We start from the raw sequence: 26,518 nt of genomic DNA on the forward strand, positions 1-26,518 counted from the left end.
CAAGAAGCGCAGAGGAGGGAGCAGTGTGTGATACAGCAACTGGCTGTAGTGAATGGATGATCGTCATGTCATCTCGTAGAATGGGGTGCAAAATTGGGATGATTGAAGATATTCCAGGGGGGGAGAAGGGGCTTCAAACTCCCACCGAGTTGTGAGATTAACCGGTGACAACCGGATTACCGAGTGACAAGTGGTGAATTGACTTTGAAGAATGGAAGATTGTCAGAAAGGGATGAAACACGACGTAAGTATGAGTATTCCAGGGGAAGACGACACCAAGTAACAAAGAAAGGGATTGGAAGAACACACCAAACGTAGATCCCCCGCGGGGTGAAGGAGCTAGTACTCGTCGGACGCAATAAACCATGCGATGCGAATGCATGAATGGAAGATCAGGGTAGAGGACAAAGGGTCGTTGTATTGGGATAGCAATTCCGGATAATCGGGCTGCCTACGGAGGACAGCATGAGAAAGGGGCTAAGCTGGAAGGTATCAAATGCGGCGAGAGGAGGAGGGCATTATGTCATAGCTTGGCCGGTCAGCGTATTTCTCGGAGTAGGACAAATACGCGACATACCGTACTTGGGACCACCGCCGCCTTCGGGGACTGCTCATCAGCTCTGACATGTGGGAGATTGGATGCAAACGGACCGGTCCAGGTTATATCTTGAGTGGGCGTTTTGATCGAGCATGTCTTGCACTAACAGTTCAGTATACTTTTAGCATCTTCTTTGGTAACTTACATGTATGCAATTCTAAAGGTCAGCGTGAGCGTCACTTCAGTACAAAGAGACATACCTGGGAGTTAATGACAAACTTCTTTCCCTCCGCGTCCGCTTCACCGGCCTCCGCGTCGGCGTATTCGTACACGGCAGCCGGGCAGACATTCCCCAGCAATCCGGCATAATCTTTCACATTCGTCTCTGTATGTCTTGCGCGGGCATCTTGTTCGTCCGGTAATCGAAGATGAACGGGTTGGTTCTCTGCGTGATTCGTTCCTGTCAGACTGACTGAAGTGAGGATGTCGAATGACAGCTTTCCGTCTGGTTGGGGATACTGAATAGGTTTAACCTCACTGAAAGCATCAGCGACGCCGCGACTATTACAAACCGTTGAAAAACCCGAAACAAGGAGACAGGTCAACGTTGGATCACCCACCTGGACTTCTTTGTCGCCGCATAATCTTCAATCTTGTTGTGAAAAGTCCACGGAACTCGACCTCTCAAGATCAAGCTGTCCACACCTGAATATGCCATACCACCCCAAAGGCCCAATGGGTTATGAAAGGATGGTCTCAAATTTCGAACCTCCTTCAGCTCTTTCCAGATGTACGACGCCTTTACCGCTTCTTCATATGGAGACATATCGAGCGGTTGGTCCGTGTCTATCTCTTTTTCAGGATGTAGCGCTGAGTAAGCTGTTTCTGCAGCTAGTATACCTGATTTCATGGCGTTGTGTGTTCCCTTTATCTGCTTCGTCAACCGGTGGAATACGGCCCAAGCGGATACTGACTTTTGGGACATTCAGAAAACCAGCTGAACAACCTATCAGGGCTCCCCCGGGAAAGTGAAGTTTCGGTATTGATTGGAGACCACCTTCGTTCAATGCTCTAGCGCCGTATGCCAATCTTTCTCCGTCTTTCAAGATGTTGGCAAAGAAAGGATGATGTTTCATTCGCTAACACATGAGCTTTTCATGGACCTACTTTTACGGAAGCTCACCTGAAATTCCTTGTATGGCGAGAGATATGGATTTTCATAATCCAGTCCGACCACCAAACCTATACTGACCATATTGTCTTCCATGTGGTAGAGCCAGCTCCCACCATAAGTCTTGTAGTCTAACGGCCACCCGAGGGTATGTACCACCTTTCCGGGTTCATATACCTCATCCCGTACTCTCCAAACTTCTTTGATACCTATTCCATACGTCTGAGGATCAACCCCTTCTCGTAAGTTGAATCGTTTCTGTATTTCTTTTGACAGACTGCCGTGTGCTCCTTCAGCTATCAAGGTGACTTTGGCATGAAACTCCATCCCAGGCTCGTACGAATCTTTAGGTTGTCCGTTCTTGTCCAAACCGACATCTCCAGTACAAACACCTTTGACACCAGTTCCATCCTCGGTGTAAAGTACTCGAGAACCTGCAAATCCTGGGTAGACTTCGACTCCAGCAGCTTCGGCTTGTTCTCCCAACCAAGCGGTATAGCGAGAGAGCGAAACGATGTAATTACCTTTGTTATTCATTTGTGGAGGGTGGGGCATGGGGAAAGAAGATGAGGACGTGAGGAATCGCATACTGTCAGAGGTAGCAGGCTGGTTCAGAGGTGCACCTAGTGACTTCCAATCCGGCAAGAGTTCGTCCAATGCCCGAGTTTCTATGACTGCCCCGGATAGGATATGAGCTCCTACAACATCAATCACTGCCTACCAGCGCTCGGTCCGCCTCGATCAGCCCAAGCCCGCAGACTATCCCCTCCTTCGATTTGAACCGATGTGGGTGAGTAATGACATTGATCATGCGGAAGAGATTGACAATTATGAATCACTCACCAACCTCACCCCCCTTCTCCAAAACGACCACTCTCAGATCATTACCCTTCTCCTGCTCGAGCTGTTTGAGTCGTATAGCAGCACTCAGACCTGCAGGGCCACCACCTACTATACATACATCTACCTCGTCCGATGCGCGTTCGACAGACAAGGGATCGAACGGTTCTTCCGCTTCAGTGGCAAGTGTCCGCGATCGGGGGACGCGATGGAGGGGGACATGACGGGTCGAGTGGACGAAAGCAAGGAGAGAGGGAGAGGATCCGAGACGACGAGATAAAAGTGTCATGATACTTTGCACAACAACAAAGAGATTACAAGACAGAGATTGAGGTTAGAAAGAGACGGGATCGATGGTATAGACAAGGAGGGAGAAAAGTTTGGAAGAATGCAATGGCCAATGGCGGAAGGGCTAACTCTAAAGGGGGCGCCGGTTGACCGGTTAAGTATTCCGACGGAATCAATTTTGCGCACTTTTGGCTCCAGTGGTGGTGCATGCTACATGTCTGTCTGCCAGCGATATTCCACTTGAAGAACAACAAAACATCGGAATTCACCATGACGGGGACGTCTAACCCTTTGAACGGCTTTGATACATATCATCCCCAAGGTCATGTGAGTATGACAACTCTCCTACCATGCCATTGCGATCCATAATCTCCCGAATATACCCAGGGCTCCACCTGACCCACAGGGCACATCACCCGGTTTGGCAAGAGCGAGGAGACCATTCCGGACTGCCAACTTTATCGTCGGAGGTGGATTGACATTGTTCATCTTGGGCGTATATTCTTATTCCATTTCAGCTGTGAAGCAGGATGATTTTGTGAGTGGTTCATCGCTTTTCTTCAAACTCCGCCCCTTTTCTTCTCCCGCCTATCTAACCATTGCGGTTGTGATGTTTCTCATGGATGGGCTCGATTTATGCTGATACTCAGAGTGATGTCGCCGATCTCCTCCCTCCCCTGGAAGAACGTAGAAAAATTCGGTCCATCGAAGATGAAGAAAGAGATAAACGTCTTGGTTCTTCCCTCGAATCCTCACCTCCCTCCACCACTCAGACAATATCATCTTCGCCACTATCATGGTTTCCACGAAGACTGAGTGATCTATCTTGGGTGCAGAGAAGAGGATGGGTTGAGACAAATACGAATAACGTAACTGTGTGGGGTGCGCCCAACGTGGACTCCATCGGTAGAATAGGTGACAAAGGCACTCCACGTTCAGGTGTAAAGACGGTCTAAGGTGGAAAGAAGAGAAGATCAAGAGGTGCATAAGTGTATAGTACAAACATTGCATGGACACACTGCTCTACACTGCAGGCTGGAGAGTCAGTGAAGGTTCACATGTTTCTACCTAGTGAAAAAATCCGTCGATTGGGCCAGGAAAATTGGAGAGGGGAGGGGAAGTAAAGTGTCGTGGCTCACTCGTAAGGCTCTCAATCGCTCGGCTAATCGACCATCCTCTTCCAAAGGGGCTTCTGATTGTGTCTGCGCTGGAGCAGCCTCAGGTACCTGAGCCTCTCCGAGACCTTGCCGAATTTCCAACCCGGCTTCATCAGCGACCTGAGAGTCAATCATCACTCGGTTCATTCACATGATACCTGCCGTGAGTGAAGAGTGAAGATGGTGGAAGTTACGGGGGAAAGTGAAAAGGAGACACTTGCCCTATTTATCAAAGCATCCACTTGATCTTGCGGCGTTGTCAAAGCTGTCGTATCGCTCATCGTCGATTCCATATATCCCGTCTGAACGTCCAAGTCCGCAAATTGTGATTCGAATTTGTCCATCACCATGGATATCTGATTGTCAGCTTGACCCTCATCTGCATGTACCCATCTTCATTGTGGATGCTCTCAGGAGCAAAGACCAGTCTGGATTTACAGTCTCGAAATGGTGTGCACGAATTAGAAAGGATGACTCGCCCGTTCCAAGTTCATACTCTCCATAGCTTTGTCCATACCCTTGACCACCTGACCCATACTGTTGGTGACCGTCCTCATCGTCACAGCCGTCTCTACTCGTGAAGCCACGGCGTCGATCCGTGAAGCGAGTCGAAGTAAATTGAGTCCTTCTGTTTTCTTTCTGATAGCATTTTGAGCGTATATACGGGCACCGTCCGTGTTTCCTTTTTGCAAGGCCTATTGTCGAGTGATCCATTTCGAACACATGTGATCAAGTTGCGAAGTGAGTGATACCGAAAGAACGACATGGACCATATCGGAGAAATTGATTCATGATATTCAAGACGAAGGCGTGGTGTTGACAGAAAAGGCAGCGAAACAACAAAGGTTTGAGGGAAGGAATAGAGAAAAATGATTAGCCCATCTCAATCAAAGAAAGATACGACCATACCTGCTTTAACTTATTCTTCTCTGTCGCTTCATCCTTATTAGCCTTCTTAGCTTGTCTCTGTAGAGATTTGGCGGTGAACTGCTCATGAGTTTCAAACAGCGTGTACAAAGTCTTTCTGACCCACTTTGAGCTGAAAGAGTGATTCTATTCGATCAGCTCTTTTCACATATGTCTTGACTCACTCTCTAGATGACTCATCGTTACTGAGAAGGTGTCAAAGTAAGGGTCGTTCGTATGCAATAGATGGACGACCTTGGTACTGAGCTGCAAAAGTGGATAATCCCGACGGAACTCGAATTAATCCCGACGAAATTTTGCCACTTTCTCCCAAAATACGACGTTCAACTCCCATATCCCGTCACTACTGACCCAAATACCTTCACTATTAGAAAATCATCTTTCCGGGGCTTTTCTGATATCATTGGAATGCCTGACGCCTTCTGAGTCTATTCATACCATTTTCGGCACAGCTTTCGGAGTATTGACCACAGGGGCATGGGCAATGTCCCCAGCCCGAAATCCTACTTCCTTTTCGGTCCCCTTTCGGCCGAATTCGGGAGCTTTCGGTGATAGTCACATACTCACTACTGACTACCAATCTACCCAAGTGAATAGCTTCTTTCATGTATGTAAGTATGTATGTATGTTCATGTTCATGGTAATACATCCTCTGAATGCACAAAACTCTCTTAAGGATCCATCATGTTGACGTGTCTGATGGTGATGTGTTGATTGAACTTCTACTAAGTACTAACACGGGCTGACGCGATTTTCCCCCTTTTTCATTCCTTCAATTCCTTCAATTCACTTCTTCTCTTCACTTCACTTCACTTCAGCATCTTCATATCTTTTTCCAGCATACATTAGCCAGCTCTCCACTGCTCACTCTCAACTGATCTCACTGCTCATTCTGCATCTGTGTGCTTCATCTCACCTTCCGCCTTGGCTCGTCCGTGGCTCGTCCGAATTATCTTATCATCAAAATTAGAGTCTTCCCACTCCCCCTTCCTCCCAATCTCTCTGACCTCTTTGACCTCTTTCTCAAAATGCCGAACCCCTTCGACCCAAAAACAGATAAATCCAGTGTAAACCCTCCGAAGGGTTACAAATTACACCCCGACCATGTTCACTTCCAAAAGTATCTTCAGCCACAACACCCCATTTGGAAGAATGAGAAATCACTTCGTTCTTTTCAAGCTGAGATAGGGTTCTACCTCCAGCCCTGGTGGCATGCAGAGCCGAAGTATCTTCCTCAGCTTGCTGAAAAGCTAGGACTTCGGGAAGCTACCCCGAAACAAATGAAGGAAGAGGGTATTCGGGCGATTACTAGAGGGTCACGATGTTATTCGGCGGATGAGTCGGCCACAAAGCCAAACTGTCATGTCCAGTTTTGTGTTTCGGCTTTCAATTACACGTGAGTATTGGTTTATCAAATATGGCTCCCGAATTCGGGAGAAATTAACGAAACTCAATGCTGATCTCAGACATCCCGAAGTGAAATGTGTCAATGTACCTGATGGTCGACCAGTGTTTCTCAACCGTTGGGACGAAGGAAAGTTTCGTGTCTGTGTGCACTGTTATAACTCCACAAAGCCCCCTCTCACCTGCTCCCTCAAGGGCAAGCCGACCAATTTCCTTGTCGAAGAGTCCTCCGAAAGTGAAAAACGACCGAAAAAGTCATCACAAGGTCAGGACAAGCCTGAGGACAGCTCGGATTCTGATTCGGACTCATCGGACTCTGAACATTCACCACATCCCTCCCCTCCGAAACCTCGCCGGCCAGCCACCACAACACGCTCCACAAGAGCTTCGGCTCCCAAGAAATCGGTTTCTCCCCCCCCTCCCGAAAAAGGAAAAGGAAAGGGAAAAGAAAAAGCTCCCCCTGCAGCTTCCACGGCGATTGGGTTCTCAAATGCGCCACTGCAGCAACCGGTAGGACCGAAGGACAAGCGTAGGACTGCTAGGGGAGGCACTGTCGCAGCTGGGGATGCTGCAAAACCCGGTCCGAAATGGGTTGTCAGACCTTCTCCGAAACCTCTCACCGAAGCGCCTACGTCTGCTAGAGAGCAACCTCGTTCGGAGGTGAGTTTTCTAGGTTCCGAACTGAAAGCAAGTCTCAGCAGCTGACTTTTAGGGAGAAACAGAACTGTCTTCTCCAGCTGGTCCTATTCTTGTTCAAGATTCCAGCTTGGGTCAAGATGATGGGGAAGAAGGACCTCAACCGGAACCATCTACAGCCCGAAATGAGAGGCCACGATTCCCTCCCCGCCCTCCAAAATTTGCCGATGTTGTTCCCGAAAAGGAACCCTCCGAAATCGCCCCCCCCGTTTTCTCTGCAGGTTTGCCAGCTGGGGTTTCTCCGATACTTGTCCGAAGTAGTCCTGTTCATCCTCCTGTGAACAAGCGTGCCCTGGAGGATGTAGAAGAGTCCCAGGCCGAACCGAAACGGGCTCGTCCGTTCTCCATTGAACAAGGTCCTCCCCAGCCCGAAATGGATCTTACCTCCGAAAAGGTGCCCACAATGTCCCCTGTTGGTCCTGTTCCTTCTCCTGCCGTATCTGTTCGACAACAGGCCGTTCCCTCTGCTCTAGACCCATTTATAGCACAAACACAATCGGTTTTGGGTGTTACATTGCAAGAATCACCAACAATCCCTTCGCCTCACCAAGCTAAAAGTGTCACACCGGCCCCCTTCCCCAGCCCCTCCCCTGCTCCGAAAGCAGGCCCTCCTCCAAACCTTCAACCTGGGTCTTCTTCTCTCGTCTCTGGCCCTCCCCAAATCTCCCCACTACCTACCTCACTGCATACGTTTGCAGAGGTAAAGCAGTGGCTACAGCAGAAGCGCCTGGGTCGATCAGGTGTGCAGAGTCTTCCTGGTCCAAACCCATCAACCAATGTTCCGAAACCCACGATGGCTCCGAAGCCCATAGTTCCTCCACTCTTTGCTTCCCAATCGGCTCCCCCTCAGACTCCACCTCCCACTTCTCTCATTCGTTCTCATTCAGAATTCGTTGGCTCTGGTCCCACAGCTTTGCCAGGTCAGATACCCTCCATTCCTGTCACTTCGGTCAATGTGGTCAGTAAACTCCCTCAAATGAACCCACCACTCCAGCCCGAATTTCGGACCCAAAGGCCCACTGTCCCTTCCTTGGACCAGCCTGCACCCGAAAAGGTTGTCCCTTACATCCCGGCTCCACCGTCTACCATGCCCGAAGTTGAACAGTGTCTGCATCGTATGAGTGAGTTTCAAGAGACTCAGGCTCAGTTTGAGGAGCAATTCTCTTCCCGAATGGTTGCTCAAGTTTCCGAAATGATAGACTATTACCGAGAAATCAACCGAGGACGTCATCAAGCCTTCTCCGAAAGTGTCACACAATCACTTTCGGGTGTGAGAGCTATCAATGGGACATGGAGTGAATTCAAAGCGCGGTATGACTCGGTGGTTTCTGAAAGAGATGTGGCTCAAGGAGAGGTAAAGACACTGGACCGGCTGTACAAAGAGCAGATTGATAAGAATGAGGAGAGAGATCATGCTGTTGCCCGAGTCACCGCCGAAAAGGACGCCGAAATTGCTTCAATCCGAAAGCAGTTGGAGGAGACTCAGGAAGGGCTCAAGACTATGAGCCAGAGGTTCGCTAGTGCAATGGGGGATAAGGAAAAGGAGGCTCAGGCTCGTCAGTTTGCTGAACAGCGGTGTTCAGATCTGGCCAGACAGATGGCTGAGAAGGAAAACACCGAATTGGAAACTCTCCGAGCTCGTCTTTCGGAGGCTGAAGCAGCTAAGGGAGTAATGCAACAGCAAATCGACGAGGCATTGCAGTTTGTGCAAATTACCGCTGCCCTGCAAAATGAGACTGAGATGGAGAATGTAGGGTTGAAGGAACTCAAAGCGCAGTTGGAGGGAGCAAATGAGAAGTTACGGGCGGACCTTCAAGTGGATCAAGAGGAGTGGGAATCGGCCAACTACACCATCAGGCAACTTGAGTCAGAACTCCAAGAGGCCAAACAAGAAAAGGCTCGGCAACAATTCCGCTTTGACCTTAGGACCTCCCCTGCGAAGCCGAACGAGTACTCTGACCGAAGAAGAGCTCACAGTCTTGATCTCCCTTCCACCAAGATCACCGCTCGAAACTCCGAAAATACCGCACCGAATCCCGAAAATGACCCTTCCAACTCCGAAAATGTACTTTCTTCAGGACCAACACCTCATGATGCCATTCCCACAATCCCCACAAATGCAGATCTCTCCGAAACTCGATCGAGAAGACACGGGACATCCGTGTTACAGTTCCCTTGTATGTACTGTCACTTGTTCATTTTGCCGAGTTTCCGTTTCGGTGTTTTCATTTCATGTTTCGGTCTTTCTATGTTTGGGGTCCAAATGTCTCATCTGTGTGTGAACTAGCCTGTGTAATGCATTCCATGTCTGAACTCTTCCAGCCTGGCTCATGTTGCATACATCCCTGCAAGAGATACTTCACTGTTTCTTGTGTCAGTGAGCGAGAGATCCTTGTAGTAGGATTAATTGTCCCCAAAATTCGGACCGACTTCGGACAGCCTTGACCAATTTCGGACAGTCATGGCTGCATATATCACTGCAAGAGAGCTTATGACTATCCAAATAAGCACTGGGTAGACACAATGACTAGTGACCCTAAGCAGTACAATATTGGAATACATGAGATGGTCAGATGTGCTTTCGGAGGGGTTTTCGGTGTTTCGGGAGTGCCTTCGGACTCACTTGGGAAAGATAATCAAGCCCCAATCTGCATCAAACCAAGTGTATTTTTACATCCAGAGGTATATTAGTCATTATATTCATGCACAACACCCCAAGCACAGAAGCAGTCGGTCTGATTCCCTGGAGAAGAAGACATGCAGCGGCACATGCTAGAGGACCACAGCTGTGTGAGTCCACTTGTGTAACCCAGTCCAGGTTATCCCTGGTAGCCTGAACGTCATTATTGAGCTTGGGAGTAGTACTGTACTCACCTGAGAATTTGGAGCAATCAACCAACCCATAGCTTCAGCCTCTGTTGCTATGCCTTTTCTGACTTCCCAGGACAAACGGCGTTCTAGCAGGCGTGACCATTGCTATTGATCAGTGACGCTGCACCTCATTGAAGTAATTTTGAATGACCAACTTACCTTCTTCTGTTCTCCCGAATCATAAGTCCCCCCTGCCCCATCATACATCAACACCAGCTTCTGTGGCCCAAAGATTACCAGTGTCTCAAAATGGGAGCTCGACATCAGAACCCCAACTGTGTTCTCTTTCCTCCATTGCCCGTCCTTGCCCAGAGAAGGCCATGGCGTACCTCCAGGTATGTATGGGTTCCAGTTGTCACCAGCAGCTAGGGTTCGGTAAACAAACGAGTTTGGTATGGGGTCAGACATTCCAATCCCCAGATTCACACAATTTCGGATGAAAGCTGACACCGAAAGCAAGATATCATCGATTCCGAAATTGGTGTACCACTCATTCCTTCCGTAGAACTTACGCAACGTTTTTGACCCGAATGTGGAGTCTACACCCTGCAGCTTCAAGCCCTTATGCTCATCTTCGGCCATGTCATGAAACATAGCTTCCATCTGGTCGCACAGGTCCTCAAGGAGATCGTCCGAAAGGCTATCAACATCGTGAAATGTGCTGACGGAGATGAGAGGTTGAAAGGATTCCCCCGAACGCCACTGAACTTGTGCTAGTCTTTCGGCAATGACTGACTGAGCCTTTTCTAGTTGACAGTACTGCGGAACCTCGGGTGAGGGAGAGCGTTCAACAGTGGGAACGACACTTGGAGGATCAATGTCCATGGATGATGATGGGGAATCTGGTTCTGCTGTAATGTCTTGAGAAGCTACAGTGGGATTGAGACTGATAGCTTGATCGGGGGGAGCCGATTCACCCTGGGGTGTGTTGGTTTGGCACAGCATGTTGCTCGAGGAAGGCCCGCTTTCGGGAGGTTCATCACCAGGTGGAGAAATATGTGTAGGCTTCGGAGGGATGGTACCCTGAGAAACTGTGGGAAGAACATTGGGCTGAGAAGCGGTGGGGTCTGTAGGGGTACTGGTGGGCGCCAAGCTTGTGGACTGGACATCAACTGGGGCAGGTTCTTGTTCCGTTGGGTTTGGAGGAGGAACTTTCGGATCTCCCGAATTCGGAGGTTCAAGCGTTGGCGGGGCCGAAGTTGGCAGCTCCGAATTTGAAGAATTAGCTGGTATGGCGTCCGAAACGGGAGGTTGGGGGTTTGGTGCTTCCAGTGTTGGGCCTTCAGCTTTTGGTATTTCAGGATTCGAAGCCGATTTTGACATTGCTTTCCCACTTGGCTTATTCAGTCGTCTCTTTTTGGCAATGGGTTGACTTGCTGATGGCTTGACTTCATCTTCCAGTGTATAGAACAGCAAGACCGGGAATCGTGTACCACCGAAAGCGTCCCGGTTCAGAAACATACGAGAGGTTTTTTCGTCGTCAATCTCCCACAGCACATCATCATGCTTTATCAAAGCCACATAGTGTCCACTGGTCACCTGCACGGTGTCCCCCTTTCGGCAGAGCATTCCCTTCAATCTGTACATTGGAAGATTGCTGGGGAGTATAGGAGGAGGTACGGCCGAAACCTGCGCTGGGTTGATAGTTTCGGGAATGTCAAAAGGGTGGATCACTTGGTGTGCAGAGGGGTTTCGGAGATCCCAGACAATGTTGAGGAGTAACATGCGGGGCAGGTTGTTGGATTCCAAGGACATCTTGGCTCGTGCTCGAGTGACGGCCATTCGTCCATTACATGGTACCGAAAAGCAATGTTGGGGACTGCATGAACGCCACAATGAAAGGTTGATGAGCTGGATGAGGTTAAGTGATGAGCCATGTGGATAGATTTGGAGAACGGTCATTTGCTTCTCCAGTGAGGATGTCTCTTGCCTGACAGGGACTGCGTGGGAACAGGGCTGAAAGACATATTCCCAGGTTACTCCGAATTGGAATGTGTTCCGAATCGGGTTCTGTTCAATGATCTGATTGAATTTGCTTGTCATTCTGAGAAACAGTTCACACGGATCATGCTGAGATTCTTCATCTATCAAGTTCTCACCTGCATATCAGCAAATGAACATGCTGATTGGCAGCAATGATGGAGGAAGGGAACTCACTTCGGAGGATCGGTACAATGTCCTTCAGATCCACCAGCCGTCTAGTTACCGAAATGGCTTTAAGAAAGTCACCTAGTAAGACAATCAAAGAAGGTGCGTGAGGCCTGAGAGCGTCATTAGCTTCGTTGAATGCGGACACGAAGGCTGGAATTCGGAAGACAATATGGAACAACGACAGAGCAAAACAGGATTGAAGATAATTCTTTGCTCCAACAGGTCGATCTCGTGGTGGTAGTGCGTCCCGAGGAATGCCAGCTTTTGTGGGGGCTGTCTTTTGGCGATAAGGATGCAGAGGGCGGTGAGCTGCTGGACGGCCACCCTTATCAGCCTCTGGTCTTGAAACCGGTAACGTGGCAGTGGTTGAGGGATGGTCGTCAGAATGGTTGAGGAATCGGTTTCGGCGGGTAATGGGCGAATCGGGCTCGACAAAATCAAGGTTGGCACTATCAATGCTGATGAGCTTGCCCTGTTTCGGAGGCTGCTCGGAGGACCAATCATGCCACACAGGCTCCGAAGGGTCATGTCCCCAATAGGCAACAAGGTCTTCTTGATCCAATGGATAAGATATCTCTCCCAACCGTCTTTGTAGTTGTATAGCTCGAGTCTGCAGTCGCAGTTCGTTTGCCGTGACACCATTAGAATACGTTTCGGAGGAGCCACAAGTGTGAAAGCAGTACAATGCCCAGAGACCCGAGCACCTTTTGCCTGTTTCGGTAAAGTATCTGCAGGAGCATCGTTCACGAGTTTTGTCTTTGATCCCACAGTAATGTAAGTCCGGTGTTGTTTTGCTCGATTCGGAGGATGTCACACAATATGTATGATCTAGTTGACCTCTCAATGACATAGGCATCTCGTCTCCGAAACATTCCCTAACCGCCCCTTGCTCCCAAAGCTCCAGTCCTTGAAGTATGTGTGACAGAACTGTGGGGTCACAGCGGGCAGATGTTGGTGGTGAATGGAGATACATGGGAAAGTAAACGTCGATGATGATTGTGAGGAGTTTGTCTATACGTTTGTTGGCTCGAGATTCAAGGAATACTCTGTCAAAGGTCCGAAATGCCGCTTCGACAAAGTTGTTTGTTGAGAGAGTACCATCTCGGGTGTGATGAGGTGGCAGACCATAGTCGACAAGGTATCCCCTCCATCTGTCGCTGAACCATTCAGACAGGAGCCAGGTTCTGATTTTGTCCCAAATTTCGGGATCGTTATTGCTGATTGCCGCAACATCGGCTTCTAGTCGAGCAAAAGCTTCTGACCAAGACTCCTCTTCGGAACATCGTTGGCACCTCCGAAGTGCCACAAGGAAGGCAAAGGCCTTTTCGGTACCCACCAGATCACTCCCAAATAGCCGAAGTGCTCGAGATCGGGCGGCGTGCATGAAATGGAATTGGCATAACCGAATTGGAGTTCCCGGGAAGACCTCCTCAATGGCCTTTCGTTCGGCGTCATCACAATCAATCATGAAATGTAGTGGAAGGAAATCCTCCTCGTGAATGTATTCGGCGTTGATGAGGATTTGCTCTTCATTCTCATATTCGGAGACCACTGATGATTTGCCCTTGAGTAATGCTTTCGCTTCTTTCTTGATAGCCTTTCGGATAACGCTCAAGAATTCGGTATAGGAATCGGTGTTGGCGTGATTCGAGACCATGACAGCTACTGGAGCATTGTCAGCTCCGAAACCCGAAACCCTTCAAACCACAGGACTCACCAGGGACCATATGACCATATTCATTTACTGTGGCTAGCAAGGTGACGGGACAGCGTATTGCATTCTTATTTCTCCAAGACGAATCAAGAAAGAGGCCCCGATCTGTGGCATGCCGAATTGCTGATTGCAATGCATGTTTCGGACTGATGATTGCAATGAACGAAGAGTCCGCTGGGAATGGCTGAGTGCCACCGAGTGCCAGGCCTTCAGGATATTCACAACTGACAGTCAGCTCATGAGGACAAGGAAACGCTGGCTACATACTGCAGGAAAGAGCTTGGATTGGCCTCATGTAAGATACTTATCGCCGCCAGTGGTAGCCGATCCAGCCTTTCCTGCCGCAGAGCCGTTCGGATGGCAGTTTGGAAGTCAGTGGTGGTAGGAAGACGCTCGGGATAATTTGCCTTGACCCATAGGACATAGGGGTGAATCTTGCAGAAGGAATTGTACCACCGAAGCCGAAGACGTGACTCAGTCGTTCCCACCAGAGTTGCAGCATCATGGAGTAGGTTTCGGAGATGTGGCGAAATCCGAAGTAATGTCAACGGGTTCGGTTGACCGTGATATGCAGCTTTCGGGCGGATCAGACAACAGACCCCTTTTCGGATATTGCTGGGGGTCATTCGTATCTAAGAAAATCAGCTTAGTGAAGATGAATCATCCTTATATGACCCACCTCAAGAAAAAGATCACACTTTAAACGTGCTCTTGAGGAATATCGTGCACTGGCAGCAGTTGGAGGGTGAGCTTCGGCTGTTGTTTGTGTTTCATCCTTTGCTTTCGGCTCAACATGGTGGTGGACACTGTTCAAAGTTGGCTGGATCTGGGTACAGTTGCCACTGCATCGGAAGATCGACCGAAACACTGTCCGATTCGGGTATGCGGCGACAGCACTGTCGGAGACAAAGAAGAGGCCATGTCTTCCCCTGATGTCGGCGGGTAATAAACCAGGGGGATCCAACCATTCCACTTGAACACATTTGGATATATGCTGGGTCTCAATGAGGTAGTCCTGACGCTGATATATCAACGGTTGTAACTCTCCAAAACAGAACACTGACCAAAGAGTCAAACGCTTTCGGGATATGATGAAAAGCCACCTCGAATTGTTCATAGCGATCATCATCCACCAGGTCAGGATTCGGTAAACGACAGAAGGTTTCCAAAGCACGTATGTTGACCCCAAGACTAGCGTCGGTGCGAGGAGCTTTGAGTGCCAAGAGTGGAGCCTCAGGACGTGGTACGGAGTATGATTCGGAAGAGATATTGACAATTCGGAAGCGCCCGGCCGCCTCTTGCCTAGCAGTGATGATCTCATCTTCTACCGAAATGGGATTCGGAGGTTGAGAGGGAGACCATTTCGGAACGGCAGCGGATAAGTTGGGTGCTGAAGCTTGCACGGCCGAAGACAATGAAGCGGAGGGGGAGGCCATGACCAGCTCTGTCCAGGGTACCGAATCTGGTGTCACAATACCAATACCGTTGGACGATGCAGGAGTATCTCCTGATGCAACTCTCCTGTCAGTTGATACATAAAGGGGATCCAAAAGTACTCACTGGAATCAGCCGTGGACAGGGGTATCTTGTGACCAGGAGACGATTTGGGAAACTGCTGTGAATGATTTACTGAGCATAAGCTTCAATGAACCCAGAGGAAAAGAAACTGCCTCACAGGCCACCGAATCCAAATGCGATTCCAGTCGCGTTTCGGAAGCAGGCAGGGAGGCAGAGGGGGTTGGAAGGAGATCGGGCTGAGCTACTTTATGACAAGGAGATGGAGAAGAAGCCCCTCTTGAGCTCAGCTGGGGTGGTTCAGGAAAGGGCGGCGGTTTGTTCACTGAGCATAAGCTTCAATGAACCAAGAGGAAAAGAGAATGTCTCACAGGGCACCGAAACCGAAACTGACTGGATCTCCGAAGCTGTCCTGTTGATAGAAGAAGGCTCAATAGGGTGAGAAGGACCGGCTACATAGTTAGTAAGGGGTGAGATAATCTTCAGAGGAGACACTGACATGTTGATGGTGATTGTGCACTAGGAGCATACACTTTCGGAGGTCGACCACGAAAAGGCGACTTTCTCTTTAAAGCGTTGAGAATGAGTTGATCAGCTTGATTATTCTGAGACATAAAGCTTGTGAGCTTAATTCAGTAAGTTACTATTATGTTTAAATCAATGGAAAGAAGATGATTGAAATAAGAAGAGGAGAAAAATGATTGCCCAATCACCGCCAAACAGTGCCTAGGGTTGAAGGACACATCCTTTCGGGGGCGTTTCCGAATTTGAACTCCAAATGGCTGTAGAGAACCAAGGACTCCGAATTCGGAGGTTCTGCCTGCATGAATGGCTTCAGAATACGTGTGGCAACCCATAGATATGCAAGAAGCCACGGTAGGATGCATATTCAATACAGGGGGGATTTGGGGACATTCCGTAGGTATTTGGGTCAGTAGTGGAGGGATCCTCGGGTTGAGTGACGTATTTTGGGAGAAAGTGGCAAAATTTCGTCGGGATTAATTCGAGTTCCGTCGGGATTATCCCTACGCGCTACTGAGCTGTGCAATGGTGGCAAAGACGTCACTGGCAGGGAAGAATTTGATCCCGCTCTACTACCGCAAATCTCAACTGCAACTGCAACTGCCTTTACCGGCCATCTACATCCCATCTATACATTAGACTTGACTTTTACAGAGCTTCACACCTGTACATCTGATCGCGTTTGTTCAAAATCCTCGATCATTCTCGATCAGCTGATAAACAAGCTGCCAAGACTTCGATCGTATCAGGTCAAAAGTCGGTGCGAGATAAAAGCACATCGCCTCGGGCTTCAACGTAAAAGGCGGTCGTGATTTGAGTTTCGACCTCTTCCCCTCTCGTACTGTCGCGCTGTCAAGTTCGAGCTTCACTTCTTCAAAACGAAACTTCAAACTGAGTCTATTCATCTGACAGAAATTCAAGAGGAGCTAGATTTTGGTGTGCTGTGAAATACACGGATATCGTGTTAGAGTAGTCAAGGAGAATGGTGGTTTTGCATCTGTTATCGTATGTTGGAGGATTGGCAGCTTTCCTTTTTGTCACTCTCTCCCTTGGTAGGTCCTCGTTTCTACTTGGAGATATTGAGAAGTACTTATTGTCAAGCTAGTGGATTATTATGGTTGGCAGAATTGATAGAAGAGCACTCTAGATATGCCAAATCAATAGGTATCCGAGCTATTTACGTGAGTTGTCTTAATTATCAGCTCACCCCAACCTTCTCTTACTATACCCTTACTCCCCATCGATGTTCGATAATCTAGCTTCTACGCTGACCGGCACGATGAAGGACAAGAGGTACAGTATCAAAATGCTAACATACAGTCCATCATCATCCTACACATTCTACTAGCAATAACAGACGGTCTTCCTCTCCTCCACATCATATTCTCCATCTTCTGTCATATCGTCTATCTCCAAAACTTCTCCTCCACATGGCCATATATCTCATTGACCAGTATCAAATTCATTGCATCGTGTTGTCTCGTCGTGGCCGACCACTTCATATGGTTCTTCCACTTTGCTGCAAAAGCTCAAGAAGCGAAACGATTCCGAAAGCCCACGTATAGGTATGGGACGGGAGTCAAAGAGGTGGATTCGGTGGCTTTCATGGATGTGGCAGCTTTCTTCGCAGTTTGCGTTTGGTTTGTGCCTCTGTTCTTGTTTTTGAGTCTGAGTGCGAATGATAATGCTCTTCCTTCATTTGGTGAGTTCTTCAATCCTTTTCTTCTATACTTCCTCTTTTCTTTGCACCGTGATTTCCTATTGCTACTTTGATTTCGTCGATCCCGACGGTCGGCCAGCGCCAGGATTAGTGATATTTGATCTTTCCGAGACCACCTTATGGTGCGACGGTGCATTTGGTGCATACCGTGTACCAAGGAATAATCGTTCGAACGTGCTGAAAGGGTGGATCAGCCCCAGCTGACTTACAGATCACTCTGCTCCACCCAGTCCCGCACAAAGCGCAGTAGATCTCTCCAGTCCCGGAACATACGCGACCCCATCCCGATCTCGTTCCCGTGTTCCCGCTTCCACCTCTCTAGTCAAATCCATCCTCATGCCCATCCTCTCCGTCCTCCCTACTATCCGTCGTCGAGGAGCAAAAAACGAAGAAGGTATCATCGCCCCTCGTACTCCTGTCAGAGGATCACCCCTTCATTCTCCCATTCAAATGCCCCCATCATACTTCCCATGGGGTGACGATTCCGGGAGTTCCAGCTCTGCTTTCACATCATCTGGTCTTACCCCCGATACAGGTATTGGGATCTCCAGACCTGGATCTGCTAATCGACCGCGCAACACCCCACCCCCACCGAGGAGGGTACAAAGCGAAGCGTACTTGTCTCATCCTATCAATCCACGTGGGGTAGCTACTAGAGGAGGTCAACCTGTCGTTCCTGATAATGTCTCGAGGGAGGATGATGGGTCAGGGTTGGATGTGAAGAAACCTATGGGAAGAGGAGCGGCAGGAAGGTTAATCCCGCAAAGACCGGACAGTCCTAGTACCTCTCTTGGACTAGGAGGGGAGAGAGTGGGTGGAGAGACGGATAATAGACGTAAAGCGGATTGAAAAGTAAAAGAAGTGTAAGATTTTGAAGAAGTGAGAAGAATCAGAACAACATCCAACTTTTCTTGCATATATATAATCTTGTATCACCGCATTGCTATATGCTACCTGCTACCATGCTACTGTCTATGCAATTAGTCGAAAACTACTGTGTTGAGCACGTTTACAAAAGGACGGGGATAGAACTTATGAGAGAGGCAAGTTTAAGGAATAAAATGGTATTCCTTTTGTTGACGATTTTCGTTTCCAACTCCGATTTTCATCCATCATCTTGACTTTTCTATCTCTACCATCTCCGTTATGCATATCGCTCTAGACGGATGAACAGATGAATCCTACTCCTCCTCGTCATCCACAGGCATCTTCATCGGCGGGATCATCACGTTCGAAACCTCTCGATTCAGGGACATCAACATTATCAATCCTCAAGGTTTCTTCGAATTCTTCGTTGACACCTACCATCGACCCTGCAACTCCTTTGAGTTCTTCACATGTGGAAGATGAGAATATTCAGAAGATATCACATTCGGCTCAGCCACGAGAAGTGAGAGACAGGTTCAGAGATGCTAAAGGGGATGAATTATTTTATAGAAGTTATAGATCTGAAGAAGAGGATTTAGGAAATATCATGGATTTGGTCGCTCAAGAATTGAGTGAACCTTATAATGGTATGTTCTACCCATTTTGCCTTGACAAGGAATACCCTTCATACTCTTACTCATTGGAGGCATGGTAAGTTATGTACGAAATATATAATATGAGATTAGATGCGAAATATGAGGAGGGGGAATGGTTGAAGGAGGATGTAAATCATGTTTACCACACCACACTTTATCCTCTTGCAAGTACTTTCACATATCATTTTGATGATAATCTTTCCTCCTAATCGTGAACCCCTCATAGTGAAAAGCTATTATCGTTCTATAAAAAGTGCACACGACCATTCAGAATCCGTTTGTTCAGCAGAATATGGGACATTTGTTGATTTCTCAGTTTACACATATCGATATTTTCTTGATGAATGGTATGTCCCCATTCACCACGTTGTTTCATCATTTCATCATCATGACATTAACCTTTTTCCTGGGAGAATGACGAGATTCTCGAGAATGACGCTGACCTCCCTAGGCCACATTTAACTTTCCTTGTCAGTCGTCCTTCAAATATGTAAGATGGAAGTGATTGACGAATAGGTGTATTTTTCTGAAATATCTAAAAAGGCAATAGCGGTGATTGTATGTAAACAAGAGAGTCATAAAGGTAAAACGAGTAGAGGATATATTGCTATGCTCAGTGTGGATAAAGATTGGAGAAGGAGGGGGATAGGTGGGTGGATTCTTGTCTCTTCCCGGTTGGATCACTTGCATCGTTACCTACCCTAACTCTATCTTCGTATCTCCACTTGGCGTATCTTCATTTTTTGAAGTTTGACTCTTCTGGAAGATCGAAACGGAATCCGCTTACTTCACACTCGGCACTGCATGCTTTGCTTTGCTGCTAGCTTGCAACAAGCCCTTCCGTCGTCTCGGAGTTGGGTTGCTCAACAGACGGACCACTAAACTGACTGTGCCCTGCTAACGCACAGCTTCCAAACTTGTTGAACTGGCAATAGTTGAAATGACCCGCAGAGGTGCACATGAAGTCGTTCTAGAGACCGAACACGACAACCTCACCTCTCTCGCATTATACGATTCCCTCGGATTCCTCAGAGAAAAGCGTCTGCAACGATTTTATTCGAATGGTAAAGATGCGTGAGTATTTTGATTCTCCACATCATCCTACTACCAAGCGTACCATGTTGACTCGTGCCTTGTGAGTACGCCAGTACTGATTTTCAGTTTCCGACTCATACGTTCATTATCCCACCATCCATCAATAGAAGAAAGTGACTCTGAAGTTGAAGAAGCACGACTATCCGTTTCTTCAGGACCTACCCCTCCTCACCCGATGTACACCATAGAAGAACATGCTCCTAGACTAGAAACCCCTCAACCGGAAGGAGAAGAAAGATGGGGATCGTCAATTTGATCATATCTGCATATCTGCATGAATAACGCATACTCATAAATTAGATTACACTGATGATCATTCCTCCAAAGATAGATTTATGAGTTCAACTTTGCTTCTTCTGCTTTGAGCTGTCTGATCAGCTTGTTTATTCATGATAGTGGGGAAGGGATGACACACCTCATCTGACGATTTAGGCTTTTCTAAACTGTTGGCGATTTGCGCATCGGGGATGTAAACGCCCGGTAAGTCATATGCGTTTGCAGAACCACCTTGGAGACCGCCACCTTCTTTGGGTTCTTGGTTCAAGTCGGCGGGATTATTCGTTTTAGCTGGATGAGGTAGGATACCGAATCCTTATACATCAGTCGTCTGTCACAAGAGCTTTTATTCTCACCGGTCAGGATTGTTGGGAGTATCGTGCTTTACAATTATGGAATTGTGGAAAGATGAATGGGTGGCGGGGTGGCGGGAAATGATTGAGGGTAGAGATTGGTTGGAAAAAAACTCACTTTTCTCTTCAGGTTTGTCTTGATTGTCGTTGGCGTCGGACATTGTTGATATAATCAGTTGAGTATGTTTTGCCCGTGATAATGTAGATGTGTAAGTGATGAAGGTGGTTCGAGAAGAAGAGGATTGAAGGGGCCAACGAATCGTTTGTCACCTGACGTCACTCGCACTCGCCTAAAGCCACGTGTCCAAATCGCGATCCGAGCACTGCTATGTGTGATCGATACAAACTTAGGCCACAAATTCACTTTCGTCCACATCTTTCCGTACTAGTACTCCGTGTTGACAACTCACAATATACGTACAAAGGAGTCGTATACTGGCCTTGATCATACGCATACTCAGTATACCTATTTGACATCTCAAAGAAAGAGGAGAAGCGCAAGCTCCAATGGATCAACTAGGAGAAGAAATAGAATCGGTCCTTCACATAGCTAGGGAAGTGATGGGTGAGCTCATCTCTCCTATATCGCCAGTTAGCCAAGCTGACCGGCGAGTCTACCAGGTCCCGCCACTGTCCACATCATCAGGACATAAAGCTGCCGATTGGAATGTCGAGTCTTTCTTGTGGAAAGGCAGAATGAGGGTATTGGAGATTGGGGAAAGATGTGAATTACGATTAGAGGTGAGTTCTTGTCCTTGACGACCGCGTTTCCCTTGTCAAACTCATCTCGATACCGTTTGGAAACGCCAAGCTGAGGACCAGGACGCAAATTCTGGAGAACTCTTTGCTCAAGTTAGATACGCAAGACCATGGACTCAAGTCGAACCGGTATTAGACTCGAGCCGGTATTTTGTCCTGAGGGTGGAAGGTGATGGTGGTAAAAAGGCCACCATAGGGATGGGGTTTTTGGAAAGAGGGGATGCTTTTGATTTTCAGGTGAATCTTTCTTCATCTTTTTTGATCCCATGACCATATTCACGGCTGGTCGGGACAGGAGTTAGCCTACCCTTCCCCTACCCAACTACAATCTGAATGTTCAAGCATGATAAATATCACCATTCACAGGGCATTTGCTCACATTCAGGTCGCATTACAATCATTCGCAAGAAGAAGCTCTACCCCCAATCAGTCACAAGATCCTTCCGCTCCACTCAAACCCTCAGCCCCACCCAAAGATTACAGTCTAAAAGAAGGACAAACATTCACCATTAAATTACCTGGAAGAGAGACCAAGAAACCTTCATCGAACCCTGGTCCAACATCAGAGGGAGGTAGCAGTGGTGGATTGTTCGCTCTCCCACCACCACCGCCTCCAGGGAGGAAAAGATAATGTTTAAAAGACGACATGAAATGGTATGATACTTCCCACTGACAACTTGGCTGATGAGATTTGAACAACGCCAAGAACTAAGAACCTCCTTTGTTCAGCTCTCCAAGCTGTCCTCGGCGAGTCTTGGCTTTCAGTAGCCAGGCTGACTCATATTCGGTCTATGACAGATCAAGAAGACGTAGGACCGCATTCCCAAACCCACCTCGGTTGCCACATGTACGTAGTTGGTTGGGGATCTTGGGGAACGACCAAGAATGGGAGATGCATCTAGAGGGATACATGAGGCGCCGGATCTCCCAGACCCTTCGAACGGTGAGAAAACAGACGTCATATATCGGCGAATGAAGCGATAACCATTTGTCTATCATACTGTACGTATCACCCGGTGTACTCGGGGAAGTATCAGACAGTGCGTATAACCATAATTCTCTCCCGAAACTCGGCCTCGTCATCGCCTCTCGTCTACTTGGCATACCTCTACCCCTTCGTACGTCATCTGACTCACAGATTTTTATTGCACAGACCTCACATCCACACATCGAAACGTTCACTTTGGGACCCCGCTACCCATCTATTACCCTTTACAGCCTAGTGCGACTGCTCGAGCAACCATTCGACCGATTCGACCATTCAACAAGTCCTCTCTTGGCATTATCTTGGATCTTGGAGCTCGGCTCAAGTCATGATGACGACAACTTCAAGCCCAGACCAATCTCCATGACCACACGTCACTTCATGGTGCGTCACATGAAAGGTCGACAGGATCCACAGACACTACAGTATGAACAAATCCTACAGTAGTCTTCTCACGTTGGAGTGAGAAGAAACCATAACGTCAGAAATCGTTCCACGTCATACTACGTCATATGAGATCATATATCGTCCAACCTTCCTTTGTTGGTCGTACAGCCCAAAGACGAAATAATTTTCAACGAGGAGGGAAACCAGAGGTCACATTGACGTTTTAATATATGCGGGGTCTGAGTGTACTAAGAACTCTGACGTCTATCTTGTGAGGCGTGTGAAAGATGAGTCAGATTTCACCGAGCGGTCTCGGACAACGAGGGAGAAGGACAGAGGGGGGCAAGTGGGGGTTAGAAGAAATGGTGTTGAAAGTCTAGACTTTGGAGTAAAAAATTCGGAGTAAGGATGTCATAGTCGGTAGAGGGGCACTGAAGAAGTCGTAAGTTTTGTTCGTTTGTTTCTAGAGTTGGTTCGGTGTGATCTCTTTGAGTTTGAAGGGGGGGGGGGGGGGGAAGGTATATATACCCCTTCCGCAAGAACCTACTCTTCAAACTCAAAGAGATCACACCGAACCAACTCTAGAAACAAACGAACAAAACTTACGACTTCTTCAGTGCCCCTCTACCGACTATGACATCCTTCAGCGCAGACTTCACACTTGTCACCTCTAACGGTAAGGAAACACATTCTCTCGGGAGACTGGATTTCCCCACAACTGCCCCCAACACTACCTCAGCAACAACCGATGTCCCGGTAACTACTCTTGATGACAGGGTCACGCCATACTTGGACCATGGTTCAGCTGATTCCTCCGTTGCAGGCACTTCCCGCAAGAAAACACTATACATGGCGCAACAGTTCGAACTCGCTTCTCGAAATCCTATCCAGGATCCCGCCTCAGTCCTGGGCGCTCTTCCCACTACAGCAGCTACTTCCCGCACGTCCAGGGATAAAAAGTACACTCTCCCGAGTTGGAAGGCCTCACGTGCGCTGGCGAAAAGCTTCGATTATACCCAAGCCCCACCCTCGCTCACTGACAGACCACCAAAGGAGGAGGGCGTTTGGTATGTGTGAGGTGCCTATTCGAACTGTAACCATAAGCGAGGTTGTGTGTGTGTGGGTATGTTCGAGTGGATCACTGCAATCAACGTATGTAGCCAGCAGGTTGACAGGGTTCGTGTATCGCTTTATATGCATACGATATTCTCGTACGATAGACTCCAGTAAGCCGATGCTGCCCCATGGGCTGGGCCGTGTGAATCAAGTGGGGGGGGGATGCAGAAATTCGACAGTCAACGGGAATCATTGGAGAGTCACGCCATTCATCTCATTTCCTAACATAGATCTACGGGAATATTCGCAGTGCGGTGTTTGAACAAGGAACAATGACAATTATGGAGGGGATCATTTGACCGGAGCCTAGCACTCTAGTTGAGGAGGGTGGTCTCAACGATGATGGCCTGTGTGTCAGATGGTGATTACCTGTTGCGCAGATCGGAGTTGACTTACGGTGACACGGTAAGGGTCTACGTTGGAGGCGGGACGACGGTCCTCTATGTATCCTGCAAATATCAGCAATTGTCCAATTTTTAGCTCTCAGATCGGTCGGATCGATTGCTTGATATGGATTGGGGAGGGGATGAGGCACGGGTTCAAGATGAGAAAGGGATGACTTACCATAGCCCTGGGCGGCGACGTGACGCGGGATACGAATCTTCACATTAGCCATTATGACCAATGAAAGCCGAGTAGACTCACAGAAGCACCACGGTGGGCGACGCCAGCCGAGAATTTGGTGATGGATGCAGTCTCATGTTTACCGGTCAAACGCAATTCGTTGTCCTCGCCATAAACTGCGATGTGTTCGAGGTGTTTCTTGCTGAGCTTCGCGATGGCATCATCGATAGCAGCCATTCCCTTTCCAGGAGTACGGATGTCCTTGGTGGAGAAATTGGAGTGACAACCCGCACCGTTCCAATCGCCTTGGAGAGGTTTAGGGTGGAGGGAAGGTTTGATACCCCATTCTTCACCGATACGAAGGAGGAGGAAACGTGCCATCCAAAGATGATCACCCATATCGATACCTTCACAAGGACCGACTTGGAATTCCCATTGAGCAGGCATGACTTCTGCGTTGATACCGGAGATTTTGACACCGGCGTAGAGACAAGCACGCTGATTGTCAGTTCACATACTATCAGAAGTGAAGAAGAGACATACGTAATGAGCTTCGATGAAATCACGAGCGAACACTTTACCGGCACCTACGCCACAGTAGTAAGGACCTTGAGGACCTGGGAAACCCATCTTGGGCCAACCGTAAACTTGACCATCGGCATCGAACAAGGTGTATTCTTGTTCGAGACCAAACCACGGTTCCTCAGAAGCAGCGGCGTCCATGACTTTTTTGCAGTGAGCACGATAGTTGGACTTGTTGGGAGTACCATCGTTATCGTAACATTCACAAAGGACGAGGATGTTTTCACCGCCACGGAATGGATCTTTGAACATGGCAACGGGGCGCTATGACATGAGCCAAGATCAATCTGATGGAATCAAAGGAATGAGGAGTAGAAAGGGGGAACATACGAGGAAAACATCAGAGTTGTCCCCTGGAGCTTGGTTGGTTGAAGAACCGTCAAAGTTCCATTCTTTCAGGTCGGCGACAGAAGCAGGAGGAGCCTCAAGAGTCATGGTCTTGCATCGGAGACCACCATCGCCATCGATCCAGATGTCTGTTGAGGTGAAAGAAAGATGATGGAAAGGAGGGTGGTCACGAACGAAACGACAGATGAGGGGCGGGGTGACATTTTGATAGTGAGGTGGTTGTTAAAAGACAATGGATTGGAGATAAGCATGATGAGAAGAATAATGTCAGCTGATATCCTTTGTTGTAAACATGCCAAGGAAAAGCGACTGACAGCAGCACGGCGGAGATTGGAATGTTATCATCTACAACCGAACTCGAAAGATAAGGGGTTTACGCAGATGAGAGTTCCATGATGGAATGAAAGACAGGTAGATGGGGTGAATGTAAAATAGGAAAACGGTTGTACTCACACTCGGCTTGGACTCGAGTACCCTGGGGAAGGGCCATGTAAGGCGCCAACAAGTCAACACGCTTAGTAGCGATGAGAGTGGACATTTTTCTGTTTTTCCAAATGTTCAAGTCACACGAGGTAAAAGTGACAGATCAGACGACGGGTTGTCGGAAGATGCGTATTTATGAGGAGAGTGCGGGTATGACAGGGATGTAGAGTATTGCAGCAGAAAGAGTGTGAAGAAATGATGTGGAGAAAGAGGACGACGGATGAGGAGGAATGATGGTTGACAAGTTCGGAACGGTTCCGGTGTATGGTATGGGGAGATGAAGGAGGCGATGAAGCAAAGAAACAATGACAGGCGTCAGCATCAAACACTTTCAAATCTTTCTTGGTGTTGATAGGATAACTCACGGATGCGTCTAAGTGATCTATGTTTTCCAAGTTAGGTGATAAGAGTAGGAGGTAGTTGTTGAAAGAGAAATATGACCAGGTGATATGCAGAGAGGGAGGAAAAAGGTGACCCTCCCCACAGTCAAGTTCCCTCTGTCCCCACGCCCGGTCAAATGTTCCCTTTCTTTC

The 26,518-nt window shown here is 48.2% G+C and overlaps 11 protein-coding genes across 11 annotated transcripts; 6 read left to right on the forward strand and 5 right to left on the reverse strand.

Annotated features, from left to right (window-relative positions):
- Positions 1–360: 360 nt before the first annotated feature.
- On the reverse strand, positions 361–2,862 carry TREMEDRAFT_72933 (uncharacterized protein). The gene is made up of 9 exons (XM_007002114.1): positions 2,553–2,862; positions 1,722–2,422; positions 1,513–1,677; positions 1,159–1,469; positions 799–1,075; positions 744–755; positions 652–700; positions 578–607; positions 361–529 (listed from the first exon to the last, which is right to left on the reverse strand). Exons 1-9 carry the CDS (start codon positions 2,836–2,838, stop codon positions 519–521), a joined length of 1,842 nt encoding a protein of 613 aa, XP_007002176.1. The 5' UTR covers positions 2,839–2,862; the 3' UTR covers positions 361–518.
- Positions 2,863–3,107: 245 nt separating this feature from the next.
- On the forward strand, positions 3,108–3,793 carry TREMEDRAFT_59087 (uncharacterized protein; the record flags this gene model as incomplete). Its single annotated transcript, XM_007001445.1, has 3 exons — positions 3,108–3,164; positions 3,244–3,375; positions 3,488–3,793. The coding sequence occupies 3 exons, from the start codon at positions 3,108–3,110 to the stop codon at positions 3,791–3,793; spliced, it is 495 nt and encodes a 164-aa protein (XP_007001507.1).
- Positions 3,794–3,803: 10 nt separating this feature from the next.
- Positions 3,804–5,127, reverse strand: TREMEDRAFT_72934 (uncharacterized protein). The gene is made up of 7 exons (XM_007002115.1): positions 5,086–5,127; positions 5,028–5,047; positions 4,904–4,981; positions 4,474–4,689; positions 4,216–4,350; positions 3,977–4,114; positions 3,804–3,872 (listed from the first exon to the last, which is right to left on the reverse strand). Exons 1-7 carry the CDS (start codon positions 5,099–5,101, stop codon positions 3,861–3,863), a joined length of 615 nt encoding a protein of 204 aa, XP_007002177.1. The 5' UTR covers positions 5,102–5,127; the 3' UTR covers positions 3,804–3,860.
- Positions 5,128–5,949: 822 nt separating this feature from the next.
- On the forward strand, positions 5,950–9,308 carry TREMEDRAFT_59089 (uncharacterized protein; the record flags this gene model as incomplete). The annotated part of the gene is made up of 3 exons (XM_007001446.1): positions 5,950–6,317; positions 6,388–6,985; positions 7,038–9,308. The coding sequence occupies 3 exons, from the start codon at positions 5,950–5,952 to the stop codon at positions 9,306–9,308; spliced, it is 3,237 nt and encodes a 1,078-aa protein (XP_007001508.1).
- Positions 9,309–9,708: 400 nt separating this feature from the next.
- Positions 9,709–15,886, reverse strand: TREMEDRAFT_59090 (uncharacterized protein; the record flags this gene model as incomplete). The annotated part of the gene is made up of 12 exons (XM_007001447.1): positions 9,709–9,807; positions 9,896–9,997; positions 10,052–11,991; positions 12,050–13,708; positions 13,761–13,981; positions 14,025–14,389; positions 14,437–14,778; positions 14,822–15,273; positions 15,318–15,386; positions 15,433–15,597; positions 15,644–15,724; positions 15,772–15,886. 12 exons carry the CDS (start codon positions 15,884–15,886, stop codon positions 9,709–9,711), a joined length of 5,610 nt encoding a protein of 1,869 aa, XP_007001509.1.
- Positions 15,887–16,776: 890 nt separating this feature from the next.
- TREMEDRAFT_67140 (uncharacterized protein) lies at positions 16,777–18,296 on the forward strand (the record flags this gene model as incomplete). The annotated part of the gene is made up of 5 exons (XM_007001863.1): positions 16,777–16,846; positions 16,896–16,975; positions 17,115–17,496; positions 17,726–18,128; positions 18,224–18,296. The coding sequence occupies 5 exons, from the start codon at positions 16,777–16,779 to the stop codon at positions 18,294–18,296; spliced, it is 1,008 nt and encodes a 335-aa protein (XP_007001925.1).
- A 692-nt stretch (positions 18,297–18,988) lies between these two features.
- Positions 18,989–20,115, forward strand: TREMEDRAFT_67141 (uncharacterized protein; the record flags this gene model as incomplete). The annotated part of the gene is made up of 4 exons (XM_007001864.1): positions 18,989–19,028; positions 19,354–19,403; positions 19,581–19,686; positions 19,946–20,115. 4 exons carry the CDS (start codon positions 18,989–18,991, stop codon positions 20,113–20,115), a joined length of 366 nt encoding a protein of 121 aa, XP_007001926.1.
- Positions 20,116–20,544: 429 nt separating this feature from the next.
- Positions 20,545–20,721, reverse strand: TREMEDRAFT_20279 (uncharacterized protein; the record flags this gene model as incomplete). Its single annotated transcript, XM_007000381.1, has 1 exon — positions 20,545–20,721. A coding segment is annotated over one exon (177 nt), but the record flags the coding sequence as incomplete, so codon positions are not given.
- Positions 20,722–21,268: 547 nt separating this feature from the next.
- On the forward strand, positions 21,269–22,151 carry TREMEDRAFT_25672 (uncharacterized protein; the record flags this gene model as incomplete). Its single annotated transcript, XM_007000594.1, has 4 exons — positions 21,269–21,326; positions 21,375–21,502; positions 21,584–21,757; positions 21,906–22,151. 4 exons carry the CDS (start codon positions 21,269–21,271, stop codon positions 22,149–22,151), a joined length of 606 nt encoding a protein of 201 aa, XP_007000656.1.
- Positions 22,152–23,525: 1,374 nt separating this feature from the next.
- Positions 23,526–23,969, forward strand: TREMEDRAFT_59094 (uncharacterized protein; the record flags this gene model as incomplete). The annotated part of the gene is made up of 1 exon (XM_007001448.1): positions 23,526–23,969. The coding sequence occupies one exon, from the start codon at positions 23,526–23,528 to the stop codon at positions 23,967–23,969; it is 444 nt and encodes a 147-aa protein (XP_007001510.1).
- A 233-nt stretch (positions 23,970–24,202) lies between these two features.
- Positions 24,203–26,408, reverse strand: TREMEDRAFT_56085 (uncharacterized protein). Its single transcript, XM_007001011.1, has 8 exons — positions 26,351–26,408; positions 25,956–26,044; positions 25,485–25,630; positions 25,116–25,418; positions 24,654–25,070; positions 24,573–24,609; positions 24,405–24,457; positions 24,203–24,355 (listed from the first exon to the last, which is right to left on the reverse strand). The coding sequence occupies exons 2-8, from the start codon at positions 26,038–26,040 to the stop codon at positions 24,323–24,325; spliced, it is 1,074 nt and encodes a 357-aa protein (XP_007001073.1). The 5' UTR covers positions 26,041–26,044; positions 26,351–26,408; the 3' UTR covers positions 24,203–24,322.
- Positions 26,409–26,518: the final 110 nt, after the last annotated feature.

This window comes from Tremella mesenterica (assembly GCF_000271645.1).
Source record: "Tremella mesenterica DSM 1558 unplaced genomic scaffold TREMEscaffold_1, whole genome shotgun sequence".
Lineage (NCBI taxonomy): Eukaryota > Fungi > Basidiomycota > Tremellomycetes > Tremellales > Tremellaceae > Tremella > Tremella mesenterica.